This window comes from Molossus molossus, unplaced genomic scaffold (assembly GCF_014108415.1).
Source record: "Molossus molossus isolate mMolMol1 unplaced genomic scaffold, mMolMol1.p scaffold_m16_p_26, whole genome shotgun sequence".
Lineage (NCBI taxonomy): Eukaryota > Metazoa > Chordata > Mammalia > Chiroptera > Molossidae > Molossus > Molossus molossus.
In genome coordinates, this window is record NW_023425362.1 from 286211 (window position 1) to 300365 (window position 14155).

The following is a 14155-nucleotide window of genomic DNA, read 5'->3' on the forward strand; positions in this document are numbered from 1 at the left end:
CAGGCCAGAATGACAACTGAGGGGCACGTCCTTGACCGGAACAGAGCCCACAACTCTGGTCTGCGGGTCAACGCTCTAACAGCCGAGCCAAACTGGCCAGGGCTACTTTCCTCTTTAAATGCTGCCCTCTGTGTCTGCAGAGGGGAGGCCTGGGCGCGAATGAGCAAAGGGCAGTGGGCGGGTGGGCCGAGGCAGGCCTGGCGCACGGGGCAGCTCCAAGGTCGCACTGCTCCCCTGCCTCCCAGCACAGGCACAGAGGGACGGCAGGCTGGGTCAGCTGAGCGCAGAGCCCTGTCCCGTCCCCACCCCACCTGCAGGTCCACCAGGATGCCCTCTCTTCTCACCTGGCTCCTGGGAGATGCTGGGCACAGGGACCGGACTCCTGATCACAGAGACTTCCATTGGCTGCTCCTCAGCCCTCTCAGCCTCTAGGAGAGATGGGGTGAGATGGGTCAGCCCCACCCCTTCCCCAGACCCCCCTCCCAAGGGCCCAGAGGAGCCAGGTCTGGGAGGGAGAGCAGAGCCCTGGAACAGGACTCAGGCACCCTGGACTGAGCTAGCTGTGGGCAACGACAGGAGACAGGCAGTGGGACCAGCTGCGGTAGGCAGCTCTGTGGAGCAGGAGACGAGGGAGGGAGGAGCTCCAGAGACCAGAGCTGGTGGCCGCAGGGTACCCAACGAGGAGCCCAGCCCTGTGACCCTTCCTTACCACCAGGCCCCACTCCCGAGCCCTCACCCCTCCTTGGCAGCAGTGTCTCCATGGGGGACAAGCCCACCGGCTCCAACATGAAGGCTCCTCTGGGGTGAGGGGTGCACGTATTCATCCTAAAATCCTTCCAACTGGCCAGGACCTCCCCCTGACAGCTGTGCGGGCAAAAACACAGCTGCTGCAGAGACCCTCCCTGACAGCCCCCCATCCCCGCACCAGGCCCGGGCCCGAACCTGTACAGGGGGTTGTTGTTCTTCTCCATCTCATCCAGGGCTACCAGGGCCATTGGCAGAAGGGGTACGATGACAACCTCCTGCACAGGGGCCGAGAGTGGGTGAGCTGTGGGCTGTGGGTGGGGAACCCTCTGGGATGACCACACTGTCCAACACCCCTATCAGCGGCACTCAGCCCCACCGTGGAGGAGGGGCACTCACACTGGGGCACTGCTCACTCCTCAGGTCCACATTAGCACGGGTGTCGGGCAGGTCATCCAGCGACAGGAACTGTGAGGAGACAGTGGCTCAGCAGCAGGGCCCAGAGAGCACACAGCAGGCAGCAGCCATGTGCCCAGGAGACCTCACCTCATCCTCCACCTGCCGGGAGGCCCTGGAGCTGGCGTCCCTGATGGCCCCATCTTCCTGTGCCGAGAGCTGCCTGGCCTGCCTGAGAGAATCAATGCACGGGCGTCCGGAGGCTGCAGGGGCTTCCTGAGCTGACCGCTGGGCACACGCAGGCCTCCACCTCCCAGCTCGCACCTCCCGGACTCACCTCTTGCCAGAGATGAAGTCGAGGGCCTGGTAGACCAGCGAGTACAGGTATTCAACCTGGAGGCCGGAAGCAGGAGATGAGGACGCAGAAAAGAGCCCACCTGCATGTCCAGGGCCCTCCCCAGAGCCTTCCAACCCAGACATCCATGCACAGAGAACCCCACGGTCTCCTCCAAAACCCACAGCACAAGTCCTGCCAACGTGGCCACCGAAAGCACGTCTCCGTTGAAGAGAATCACTCTAACAGCTGAGCCCTCTGCCTACACTGACGTGGCAGCGGCGTGGCCCTCAAGGCTGTGCTGCCCGTGGCCCGTGGCCCCGGCACAGTTGCCTGCACGCTGGCTCCTTCCCCTCTGCTGGCCTCATCCACTGCCACTGTGCCACCTCCAGGAGCCCGAGTCTCTAGCACCTGGCACCACTCCAGCCACAGCCCTGGCCGGTTTGGCGCAGGGGTCAGAGCGTCGACCTGCGGTCCAGAGACCCGGGTTCAGTTCCCGCTAAGGGTGCGTATCTCGGTTGCGGTTTGTCCCCAGCCCTGGTTGGTCGTGTGGGAGGCAGCCACTTGATGTGTCCCTTTCACGTCGATGTTTCTCTGTCTCTCTTCCTCTCTCCCTCCCACTCTATCTGAACAAAAAATGGGAAAATGTCCTTGGGTGAGGATAAAAAAAAGAAATCCTGATGCCTATTCCACCCCCACCCCCCAGTTCCAATGTAATCAGTCTGCGTTAAGTCCAGCCACTGGTAAATGTTTGGACTGTAGCCTGAGTTGAAACCACAGCTTTTATTACTGCCATCTTTTTCCTCTTCTTTTCTGTAAAAGTCTTTTTTTGGGGGGGGGGGGTACATCCCCTAGTGGGAACTGAACCCGGGACTCTCTGGTCCGCAGGCCAACGCTCCAACCGCTGAGCCAAACCGGCCAGGGCTTTTCTGTAAAGTCTTAAAGAGGAGCCCACGCTGCCCTTGAGCACTGTCTCATGCCTCCATACTTCTCGTCGGCCAGTAATCAGGCCTCCTCTCACTAAATCCCTGGCACCTCCTAACTGCAGACCCAGTAGACACTCGAAAAACTTTCGTGTATAGGTCTAACTCACCGGACGCAACGTGTTTGGTCATTTCTCTTCCCCTGGCAATTCTCCACTGCTGTGACTTCTCTGCAAGGACACTTTCTCGATCACCGGTCTCTGACTTCTCCTTCTGTCAGCACTCCCTGAACACTGGTTTCCCCAAGGTGCTCCCTCCCTTCTGCTTTTCCTCTGATTATGCAACAGGCTCTCAACTTGGAGACCAGACACTGTCATGGGCTGGACAGTTCTTTGTCGCATGGGGCTCTCCTGTACATTGTCAGATGTTTAGAAGCAGGCCCTGCAGTTTGTTTTTTTTTAATTTTTTTTTTATCCTAACTCGAGGACATGTTTCCATTTTTTATTCAGATAGAGTGGGAGGAAGAGAGACAAACATCGACGTGAAAGGGACACTTCGAGTGGCCACCACCCACATGACCCAACCGGGGCCAGGGACAAACTGTAGCCAAGGTACATGCCCTTAGTGGGAACCGAACCCCAGAAAGTGAGAGGGAGAGAGAGAAAGAAACATCGATGAGAGAGACCATTGATTGGCTGCCTCCTGCATGCCCCCCACTGGAGATCAGGCCCACAACCTAGGCATGTCCCCTGACCAGGAATTGAACCGGCAACCTCTTGGTGCATGGGTCGATGCTCAACCACTGATCCACACCAGCCAGACTATAAAGAACTTTTACAACTCAACAACAAAAACACATAACTCATATTTTTTAAAGGGCAAAGGACTTGAATAGGCATTTCTCAAAAGAAAATATATAAATAATTGGTAAGCGTATGAAAAGACACTTAACATCATTAGTCGTTAGGGAAATGCAAATCTAAACCACAACAAGGTACCACTTCACATCCACAAAGACAGCTGTAAATTAAGAAGAGTGAGTAAAAGTGTGGGTGAGACTGTGGAGAAACTTGAACTCTCACATATTGCTGGTGGGAATATAAAATGGTTCAGCTACTGTGGAAAATAATTTGGCAGGTCTTCATAAAGCTAAATATAGAACTATATATGCAATTGAAAGCGTATATCTAAAAGAATTAAAAACAGGTACTCGAACATGTATATGTACACACATGCTCATAGCTCTGTTCACAATAGCCAACAGGAAGAAGCCGAAATGTCCATCAACAGATGGATAAACAAAGTGTGTTTATATACATACATTGGATCAGTCATAAAAAGAAAGGAAATTCTGACACATGACACATCTATTCACCTTGAACACATTATACCAAGTGCAATAAGACAGTCACAGAAGGACCAACACTGTGTGATTTCACTTAAATGAGGTACCTAGAATAGTCAAATTCATAGAAACAGGAAGTAGCCCTGGCCAGTGTGGCTCAATGGTTAGAGTGTCAGCCTGTGTACTGAAAGGTCATGGGTTCAATTTTAGGTCAAGGGCAGGTACCTGGGTTGCAGGTTGGATCCAGGCAACCAATCAGCTCGATCCCCAGTAGGGGGCGTGCAGGAGGCAGCCGATCAATGTTTCTTTCTCATATCAATGTTTCTATCTCCCCTCCTCTCTTAAAAAATCAATAAAAATGGCCCTTGCCAGTTTGGCTCAGCAGTTAGAGCGTGGGCCTGTGGGCCAGAGAGACCCAGGTTCGGTTCCCGCTAAGGGCGCGTACGTCGGTTGCAGTTTGTCCCCAGCCCTGGTTGGTCGTGCCGGTGACCAGGAGCACTCATCACATATACATTTATAGGTTTTCCCAGAAGGGACTGGGCATACCTAGTTTTTCCAAGTAACAAGAAATGTGTCAAAGAATTTCCAGGCCCGGGAACAGCCCTCAGGAATGGGTGCGCTGAGAGCTAAGGTGTGCATAGGAGGGTCCTGGCAACAGGATATCGACCTCAGTGAAGGCCTCGCTGTCTCTCCACAGAGTGGGTTCTTAGCTAAGTCACCTAAAGCAGGAAGGAACATCTAGACTCACATGTCAACAATTTAGAAATTAAAAATCACTAGCCTAGTCGTTAGTATCAACAACCAATACCTAATAAATAAGCAAATCAAGAAATAACAGTTGAGCCCAGCTGGTGTGGCTCAGTGGTTGAGCATCAACCCACGCACCAGGAGGTCGCCGGTTCCATTCTGGGTCAGGGCACATGCCCAGGTTGTGGGCCCGATCCCCAGTGGGGGGCATGCAGGAGGCAGCCAGCCAATGTTCTCTCGCATCGATATTTCTATCTCCCTCTCCCTTCCTCTCTCTCTAAAATCAACAAAAAGACTTTTTTTTTTAATGCTCAACTGAGGACATTTTTGCATTTATCTTCAGATAGAGCAGGAGGGAGGAAAAGAGAGAGAAACATCAATGTGAGAGAGACACATCGACTGGTTGCCACCCACATGACCCCAACTGGGACCGGGAACAAACTGCAACCTAGGTACATGCCCTTAGTGGGAACCAAACCCAGGACTCTCTGGTCCGTGGACCGATGCTCTAACCGCTGAGCCAAACTGGCCAGGGCAAAAAAAAAAAAAAAAAAATTTAATTAAAAAAATGAGTAACAGTTGAGAAGACAGACAAAATCAAGTGTTTTACTTAGAAGTATTTGGGACCAGAGTGAGAGGAGGAGGGTGCCTCCGGTGACACCGATGACAATGTGGAAGGTAGAAGTCATACGCACAATATGTGTTTGTTTTAAATTTTGTGAAAAATAAAAACAAGGTAAATTGAAAGAAAAACCATATGTCTTCCTTGCCATATATTAACAAAAATTTTCACCAATAATAAACCTTAAAACTAGACAAACTGTGTCATCAAGGTGGGGGTTTGGGGGTGCAGCATATACAGCGCCCTCTGGTGATAGGTGCTATGCATACCGTCCTTCAAAATAACGTCTCAAGGGTACAGAGGGGTCACAGAGACCGTATTCAAATAAATGTATGTAATCTGAGCCAATGTGAAATTTTAAGTAGCTATTTAAAAACTGGATTATAATTTATCCCTGTGAAAAACATATATCCTGTAATAGCTCAGGGTACATCTGTAATTCATTTGTGACATCCCACGGCATTCCATCACACTGGCTGATCTTTTCTGCCGTAAACAGTAACAATAAATTAATTAAAGCTACATCAACAGGGAGGATGACTCTCAGCAGCATCATGTGATTTTAAAAAGTAAGTCTCACGCGGTAGGAATGTAAAATGCTTCAACCACTCTAAAAAGTTGGACAGTTTCTTAAAAACAAACAGTACCATCCACCCAGCAGCAGAGCCCTAGGCATTGGTCCCAGAGAGGTGAAATGTCTGCACAGGTGTGCACAGCAATTTCTTTCTTCTCTCTTTTCTTTTTTCAATCCTCACCTGAGGATATTTTTCTATTTATCATCAGATAGAGCAGGAGGGAGGGAAGGAGAGAGAAACATCAATGTGAGAGAGACACATCGACTGGTTGCCTCCTGCACGACCCGACCAGGGCCAGGGATGAACCAAAACCGAGGTATGAGCCCTTGACCTGAATCGAAGCTGAGACTCATTGGTCCATGAGGCCGACACTCCAACCACTGAGCCAAACCGGTCAGGGCCATAGCAGTTTCATTATTAATAGCCAAGCTATTTTTAAATTAATAACAATAAGAATGTCACGTATCAAAAACTACAGATAGCCCTGGTCAGTTTGGCTCAGCGGTTAGAGCACTGGCTTGCGGTCCAAAGACCCGGGTTCGGTTCCCACTAGGGGCACGTACCTCGGTTGCAGTTCGTCCCCGGCCCCAGCTGGGTCGTGCGGGAGGCAGCCACTCGATGTGTCCTTTTTTTTTTTTTTTTTGGTACATGCCCCTAGCGGGAACCGAACCCGGGACTCTCTGGTCCACAGGCCAATGCTCCAACCGCTGAGTCAAACCGGCCAAGGCTCGATGAGTACCTTTCATGTCGATGTTTCTCTCTGTTTCTCTCTTCCTCTCTCTCCCTCCCACTCTACCTGAACAAAAAAATGGAAAAATGTCCTCGGGTGAGGAAAAAAAAAACAGATACAGCCCGGTTGGTGCTATATCTTTTTTTTTTAACTACAGATATAAATAAAACTTTATTTAGGGAAAACTCATGACCATAGCTTTAAATGCCCTTATAATTAAATAAAGATGGAAAAATAAGTTGACTAAGTCTGGTTCCCAGGAGAGCAAAGCTGAGACTGAAACCCCTGTGCACTGCTGCTTGGGGTGTGACCCCAGTGAGCAGGGGTGGGAAGCCCGGTGCTAAGCATGCTGACTTCTCATGGGATCAGCCTCCTAGGGGCCAAATAAATTAATCATTTCTCAATACTGTCATCCAGGGGAAGAAGGAGGAATAATTAATGCAATCAAAGGCCTTCCCCATGGCCCTGGCCCAGCAGCTCAGATGGTTAGAGCATCATCCTATACGCCAAGGTTGTAGGTTCAATCACCAGTCAGGCACATACAAGAAGCAACCAATGAATGCATCAATAAGTGGAGGAACAAATCGATGTCTGTCTCTCTCTCTTCCTCTCTCTCCCTCCTACTCTACCTGAACAAAATGGAAAAATGCCCTCAGGAGAGGATAAAAAAAGAGAGAGAGAGAGAGAGAACAAAAAGTAATAATTCATTTCCCAACAGAAGTTTAAAAAAATAAATAAATAAATGCGTGTATATTTCAAAACCTACATATGAATCACTGAGCATGAGAAATTAGGGCAAATCGCCCCTTTTCCAGCATTCATATGATTAACATGTGACCTTTCAAATGTATCAGTTGAGAAGCATACCACACAGGGACAAAATCGTCTTCTTTACACCTATTTCAAATAACTTGAAAAACACAGATCTCCACAGACAGGTCACAGAAAGGCGATCGTATGTGACCCGTGAGCAACCCTTTCTTCCTTCCCTTCCTGCACTGTCCTAAGACACACCTTTAAATTGTACTTTGTTTCTAATTTTCCTCTTCCCCAACCTCCATTTAGGGGGTGGGTCTGGGGGTTTTGTTTATTGTTGCCATTCTGTTTTCTGGATTTTTAATTTGGAAAAACTCTCCCGACCTCTTCTGTTCTGCTGCTGGCTTTCCTTTCCCAGGTCTCGTGCTTCTCAACCTCCCTGACGCCGCGACCCTTCCATACAGCTCCTCGTGTTGTGGGGACCCCCAACCACGACATTATTTTTGTTGCTACTTCATGACTGTAATTTTGCTACTGTTATGTCTTAGGCAACCCCTGTGAAAGGGTCATTCAACCCCCAAAGGAGTTGTGACCCACGGTTGAGAACCGCTGCGAGTTGACACTTACGGCTCTACCACTGGTCATAACCGAGATGTGTGACGTCTCTCCCAAGACAAACCTCTGGAACACTCCACTCCCTCCTTCCCTCACCCTTCCTCCCATCCTCACGAGAAGTTCACAGTTTTTCCTCGCCCTCAGCATCCAGGTTCTATGGAAAGTTTAATCTTCACTAGAGTGTGTGAGTAAAAGAGACTCATTGCTCCAAATGTTTCCTCTTTTGTCCCATCATGGGGTCTGGTTCTGGTGTAGCTGCTGGTTTTCATCTTTTCCTCATACTGGGCACCTGCGTGCTCTCTGAATCCCTGCACACTCCAACACCACTCTGCTCAGACGGGGAGGCCACCCCACCTGCACAAGTGATTCTAAAACAATCAAATTCAGCCCTGGCCAGTTTGACTCAGCAGTCGGAGCATCGGCCCGCAGACCAGAGTCCCGGGGTCTCTCCCACACCGATGTTTCTCTCCCTCTCTCCCACTCTGATGATAAATAAAAAAATATCCTCAGGTGAGGATTTAAAAAAATAAAAAATAATCAAATTCAGTAAAATATTTCATACATGAAATAAAGTTGCACCAAACAAAAATTTTACGCCTTGCTGTTTCACTGTTTTATTTTTTGTTTTGTTTTTCTTACCTTTATTGTTGAATGTATTACAGATGTTCCTCATTTTTCCCCCATTGACCCCCTCCTCCCCACTCCCGCCCCCCTCCCGCCTTTTCCCACACTGTTGACTGTGTCCATTGGTTATGCATATAAGTTCTTTGGTTTATTTCTTCCCACCCCCCAACCCCCTTCCCTTTGAGGTTTGTCATTCTAGCAACCAATCTGTACTTTTTAATCCCTTCACCGTTTTCACCCATTCCCCCAACTCCCTCCCATCTGGCAACCGACAAAATGTTCTCTGTATCTATGAGAATGTTTCTGTTTTGCCTGTTCACTTTGTTTGTAGATTCAGTTGTCAATAGATATGTATTCACTGCCATTTTGTTTGTTCATATATTTTATCTTTTTCATCAAAAAGACCCTTCATCATTTCATATAATAACGGTTTGGTGGTGATGAACTCCTTTTTCTTGTCTGGGGAACTCTTTATATGGCCATCGATTCTAAATGACAGCTTTGTAGGATACAGTAATGTTAGTTGTAGGTTCTTGCTTTTCATCACTCTGAGTATTTCTTGCCACTCCCTTTCGGGCTGCAAAGTTTCTTTTGAGAAATCAGCTGACAGTCTAATGGGAACTCCCTTGTAGGTAACTAACTGCTTTTAAGATTCTCTCTTTGTCTTGAACCTTTTGCATTTTGATGATGTGTCTTGGTGTGGGCCTCTTGGGGTTCATCTTGTTTGGGACGCTCTGTGCTTCCTGGACTTGTATGTCTCTTTCCTTCACCAAGTTAGGGAAGTTTTTCTGCCATTATTGTTTCAAATAGGTTTTTGATTTCTTGTTCTCTCTCTTCTCCTTCTGGCACCCCCAAGATGCAAATGTTGGCATGCTTGAAGTTGTCCCAGAGGCTCCTTACACTATACTCATATTTTTGGATATCCTTAATAAGCAGCATTTTGAACTCAGCATTTGTTAGGTTGCTTATCTCCATTTCACTTAGTTCTTTCCCTGGGTTTTTGTTCTGTTCTTTCATTTGGGACCTGTTTCTTTGCCTCCTCATTTTGGCTGCCTCTCTGTGGCCAGATGCTGCTTGTTTGAAAGAATTTAGGAAAACCTGAAGCAGGATCCAAGACAGGCCAATCCTATAGTTAAACAACTGGCAACAGCTTGGGTGGGCCTGAAAGTTGGGTGGGGCAGGGCCTCAGGGAATCACCAGGGCGGGGCTACCAGTGTGAGCCAGGTTGCTGGGGTCCCAGATATGGGGGCTGTCTGCTGCCCCGGGGAAGGGCTCACCAAAGGAACAAAGGCCTCCGACAGCATGTTTGTCCCGGAGAAAGCCCCCTCTCCAGCCCTCGCTCCAGTGCCAAACAGCTCAGTTCTTCCCTGTATGTCTGTGGCACCCCTCGAGCTGCTTCCCCTCTGAGCTTAGAGGGACTGAGTCCGATAAGTCCGTGCGCGGGCCCTTTAAGGAGCTGCCTGGGGCTCCAGCTGCCTCAGCCTCCCTGAGCCTCAGTTCCTGCTGGTTTTTCCAGCCAGAAGTGATGGGGATTCTCTTCCTGGCACTGGAACCCTGAGCGGGGCGCCTGGTGTGAAACGGGGACCCCCCCCTCAGTCCTCAGGGAGGACCTTCCCAGCCGAGGTGTCCTCCTGATTTAATTTTTTTTTTTTTTTTTTTTTTATCCTCACCGGAGGACATTTTTCCATTTTTTGTTCAGGTAGAGTGGGAGGGAGAGAGAGGAACAGAGAGAGAGAGAGAGAAACATCGATGTGAAAGGGACACATCGAGTGGCTGCCACCCGCACAACCGACCAGGGCCGGGGACAAACTGCAACCGAGGTACGTGCCCCTAGCGGGAACCGAACCCGGGTCTCTCAGGACCGCAGGCCAACGCTCTAACCGCTGAGCCAAACCGGCCAGGGCTGTCCTCCTGATTTATCCGCCACTCGTGGGTATGGGACCAGCCCGTCGGCCTCCACCCCTCCTACCAATCGTGATGTGGTTGCTTCTTTTTTTTTTTTATCCTCACCCGAGGACATTTGTTCGTTTTTTGTTCAGATAGAGTGGGAGGGAGAGAGAAAGAGAAACATCGACGTGAAAGGGACACATCAAGTGGCTGTCACCCACACGACCCAACCAGGGCCAGGGACAAACTGCAACCGAGTTACATGCCCTTAGCGGGAACCGAACCTGGGACTCTCTGGACTGCAGGCCAACGCTCTAACCGCTGAGCCAAACCGGCCAGGGCTCGATGTGGCTACTGCTTCTTTAATTCCGTAGTTGTAGGACTTCCATTCAGCTAGATTTCAGGCGGTTTTGAGTGATGGTTTTTCTGTAGTTTAGTTGTAACTTTGATGTGGTTGTGGGAGGATGCGATACTGCATTTACCTACCTGCCATCTTGACCAGAAGTCCTGTGTTTCACCATTTTAAATTGAAACCCAAATAAAAACTCTAGATGGTCATCGCAGAATTGAGAGAACTCGTGCTGTTTCTCCCTTGTTACAGGCACTCTGGTCCCATGGCTCATCTCAGATGCCGGTTCCCGCCAAGGGCACGTACTTCGGTTGCAGTTTGTCCCCGGCCCTGGTTGGTCGTGCGGGTGGCAGCCACTCGATGTGTCCCTTCACGTCGATGTTTCTGTCTCTCTCTCTCCCTTCCTCTCTCTCCCTCCCACTCTATCTGTACAAAAAAATGGAAAAATATCCTCGGGTGAGGATAAAAAAAATAAAACTAAAAAAATTTTTCTTCATTAATAATGAAATCACTTAAGGCTTTGTGTGTTCTTCTAAACACAGCTTTAGCTATGTCCTGTAGAGCAGGACATGAAAGTATCTGCCTTTGCCGTTTTATATATAATTTGAAAACCATATTTGAGTTGCTCTTTGATCCAGAGTTTCTTTTATAAGAGAATTTGCTAATTTCTAACTATTTAAGTTTTTTTTTTAAACACTTTATTGTTTGCTTAGAATTGTTTTGGATTACGATCAAATCATGTGTCCTAATATCTCTTTATTCAACGTGTATGGGTGTGCGTGTGTGTGTGAATGAGTGGCCTAGTACATGATTAATTTCGGCAAATATTCCATGGACTTAAATAGATGCAAAGTTCTCTCTCTACACATAGCAATAGACTGAGCCTGTACCATATGTATTATTCAAGTTTTTGTTCTCGTACCTGTTCTCGCCCACAGATCTGTCCATTTCTAGGATGAGTGTATGGAAGCCTGGGGAAGCGAGAGGCCGGCATTCTGGTCTGCGGCCCAGTCTGTCTGCAGGGCGCCTGCCATCGCCGCGCTCCAGAGAGCCAGAGCGGAGCGGGGTGGGAGCCGGGAGGCGGTACCAGGGGCAGGGGGCGGGGCCAGGGGCGGGCAGTCCGGTTGCCAGGAGGCAGGACCCGGACACAATGGGGTCTGGGAGCTGGGCCGGGCGGGAAGGAAAACGCTTGCCTTCCCAGCTGGGAGTCACAGGAGCAGGTTAGTGCATCAACTTCGGACCCCCACTCTGGGCACCGGGTCCCTAACGCTGCTCCCCTGAGGCGGTATCTTCACCCCCATGCCCCCCAAATATCCCAGAACCCGGGGGATTCCCTTCCCACAGTGTTGAGTCCAGACTTGGAGCCGGCACACACCCCCTTATTTAACTCCCTCAGTTTGGGAGTAGGGGATGGGAAGTGGCCTCAAAGATCGACCCCTGCCCTGCGCAGCCCCTTGCAGAGCTGGGAAAACTCATTTGTTTTCCTGGCTCCTGGGATACGGGCAGGACCCGCCCCCGGAGTCGGTGGGCTGGGCTGGGCTGGAGGGGTGGAGAAGTGCATCCCCTGCAAGCCTGGGGAGGAGGGGCCGGGGCCGCCACTTTCCATCCACAGGTTCAGCAGGCTGGAAGCGCACCACCACGCCATGGGCTCCGACATCTGGGTGGGTCCTTGGCGGCCGCACCGGCCCCGCGGCCCCATCGCTGCGTTCTACAGAGGCCCGGGGCCCAAGTACAAGCTGCCCTCCAACACGGGTACCAGCAGGGCGCATTACTGTGCGAGTGGGGAGGAAGGGGCTAGAGAAGTCTATGCCGGGAGGGGGGAGCTACTATCCCGGGCTAGAGAGCGGGAGGTCTGTCCTGGGGGACAGGGGGTCCGTGCCTGGGGAGAAAACTGCCGGCCTGGGATGATGCTGGGATGCCCGCAGGCTATATCCTGCACGACCCGTCGCGGCCCCGCGCGCCTGCCTTCACCTTCGGCCTGCGCCTCCCTAAGCAGCAGACTGACTGCAGCCCCGGACCTGGTTACCTGGTGCCAGCTCGCATGACCGCGCGCGGCTCTGACAGCACCCCCGCCTACTCCATCTACGGCCGCCCGCGCCTTATGGCGCCCAGCCTCACTCCCGGACCTGGTCAGGACCCCCGGGACCCTGGCCTCCCCAGTGCCCAGCCGCCTCCAGGGAGGCCCACCCGAAAACCTCCCGAGGCCCGAGCCCAACCTTGGGTACCCTAACACTACAAATTCGATGTCCCCATATCAGACCTCCAAAGAACTCTAAGCCCCACCGGGTTTTGACAAACCATAGTTCAGTTTCCCCATAATCCCAGAATTCCAGCGGGGTTCCACCCACACCCCCGGTCCGCCCTACAGGAAGGTACTCCCCAGAACGAGCGGGGAACGCAGCATACCCCAGTGCGCCTCGGCACACCATCGCCCCTCGAAATTGGGGCATGCACACCGAGCAGCACATACCAGGTGAGACCACGAAGTTCCGTTCCAGCTCCGCACCCTGGCCCGGAGCCGCTCTTGGGGCGCTGGGACCACCTGGCACTCGCAGAGGCGGGGAGACCCGGGCCGGTCTACAAAGACTCACCCTCAGATCCCGCTCCTTGCTGCCTGCTTTCCAGGCCCCGGGGCCTACACCGTGCCCTCGCTCCTGGGCCCGCGCGTCATTGGTAAAGTCTCGGCCCCAACTTACTCCATCACCGGCCGCAGCACAGTGGGCAGCTTCTTAGAGGACCTCAGCAAGGTGGGGGAGGGGCTGCGAGCACAGGGTATCGAGGGGTCAACTGGGCGGACCAGAGAGGGTCAAGAAGCCAAGGACGAGGGTCAGTGGACAACAGGGAATGGAGGCCAAACCCAGAGCCCCCTCTGCCCTCCCGCAGACCCCGGGTCCCTGCGCCTACCACGTGGTGAACCCTGGCATATACAAGTCGCGGGCTCCCCAGTTCACAATGCTGCCACGGACTTTGCTCCACCAAGACCGCAGCTTGAATCCCGGGCCCGCTGCCTACAGTGTGGACCAGGTGATCTGGGATCCAGGGACAAGGGTTCGAGGCAGGGGAATGAGGGTCGGGTGCCGGGGGCCAGGGTCTCCGCGCGGAGTAGCTCCGCTGGTTCTGCGAGGTCAGCGACGTCTCCTGGGTCCACAGCACCAGAAGCCAAAAGGCTGGAGCTTCGGCATCCGGCACTCAGACTATCTGGCCCCGACCGCGACCTACATGGATGACTGATGGGCCGGCGGGCCCGGCCCCACAAACGTTTGCTTAAAGTTTCAGGAAGTAGCTGCGTGTCCGCCTCTCTGTGCTTGGTGTGGACTTGGGGGCGGGGAGGGGAGCGCCCATGAAGGCGGAGCCTAACTGGGAGCGCCCCACAAGTCCGGGAAATGTCGCCCCAGGGGCCTTCGTCATCGACCAGAACAAAAAGTGAACAAAGAAAAAAAACACCTCTCCGGGGTGGGGAGGGGTAGCTGAGTGGTTAGAGTCCTCCCAATCCCTGGTCAGGGCACAT

The 14155-nt window shown here is 51.7% G+C and overlaps 2 protein-coding genes across 9 annotated transcripts in view; one reads left to right on the plus strand and one right to left on the minus strand.

Moving 5' to 3' along the window:
* Positions 1-14155, minus strand: part of NCAPH2 (non-SMC condensin II complex subunit H2) — a 39413-nt gene that overhangs the window by 3299 nt on the left and 21959 nt on the right. Inside the window, exons 12-13 of one of the 8 annotated variants that reach the window (XR_004961563.1) lie at positions 1144-1212; positions 943-1022 (exon numbers count right to left, since the gene is read on the minus strand). The exons of the other annotated variants lie outside the window; for them this stretch is intronic. The gene's annotated coding sequence lies outside the window, so the exon portion shown is untranslated. Of the gene's footprint in view, positions 1-942; positions 1023-1143; positions 1213-14155 lie in introns of those variants that run through there. 8 annotated transcript variants of the gene reach the window in all.
* ODF3B (outer dense fiber of sperm tails 3B) lies at positions 12291-13878 on the plus strand. Its single transcript, XM_036278306.1, has 6 exons — positions 12291-12399; positions 12573-12776; positions 13016-13120; positions 13273-13394; positions 13531-13671; positions 13798-13878. The coding sequence occupies exons 1-6, from the start codon at positions 12291-12293 to the stop codon at positions 13876-13878; spliced, it is 762 nt and encodes a 253-aa protein (XP_036134199.1).

What these genes read in the sequence shown, in the direction of transcription:
- ODF3B (XM_036278306.1), top strand. Translation starts at nt 12,291, where the DNA reads ATGGGCTCCGACATCTGGGTGGGTCCTTGGCGGCCGCACCGGCCCCGC. An exon ending in CAAGCTGCCCTCCAACACGG is followed by an intron (nt 12,400 to 12,572) that starts GTACCAGCAGGG and finishes GGATGCCCGCAG; the next exon opens with GCTATATCCTGCACGACCCG. An exon ending in CTGCCTACAGTGTGGACCAG is followed by an intron (nt 13,672 to 13,797) that starts GTGATCTGGGAT and finishes CTGGGTCCACAG; the next exon opens with CACCAGAAGCCAAAAGGCTG.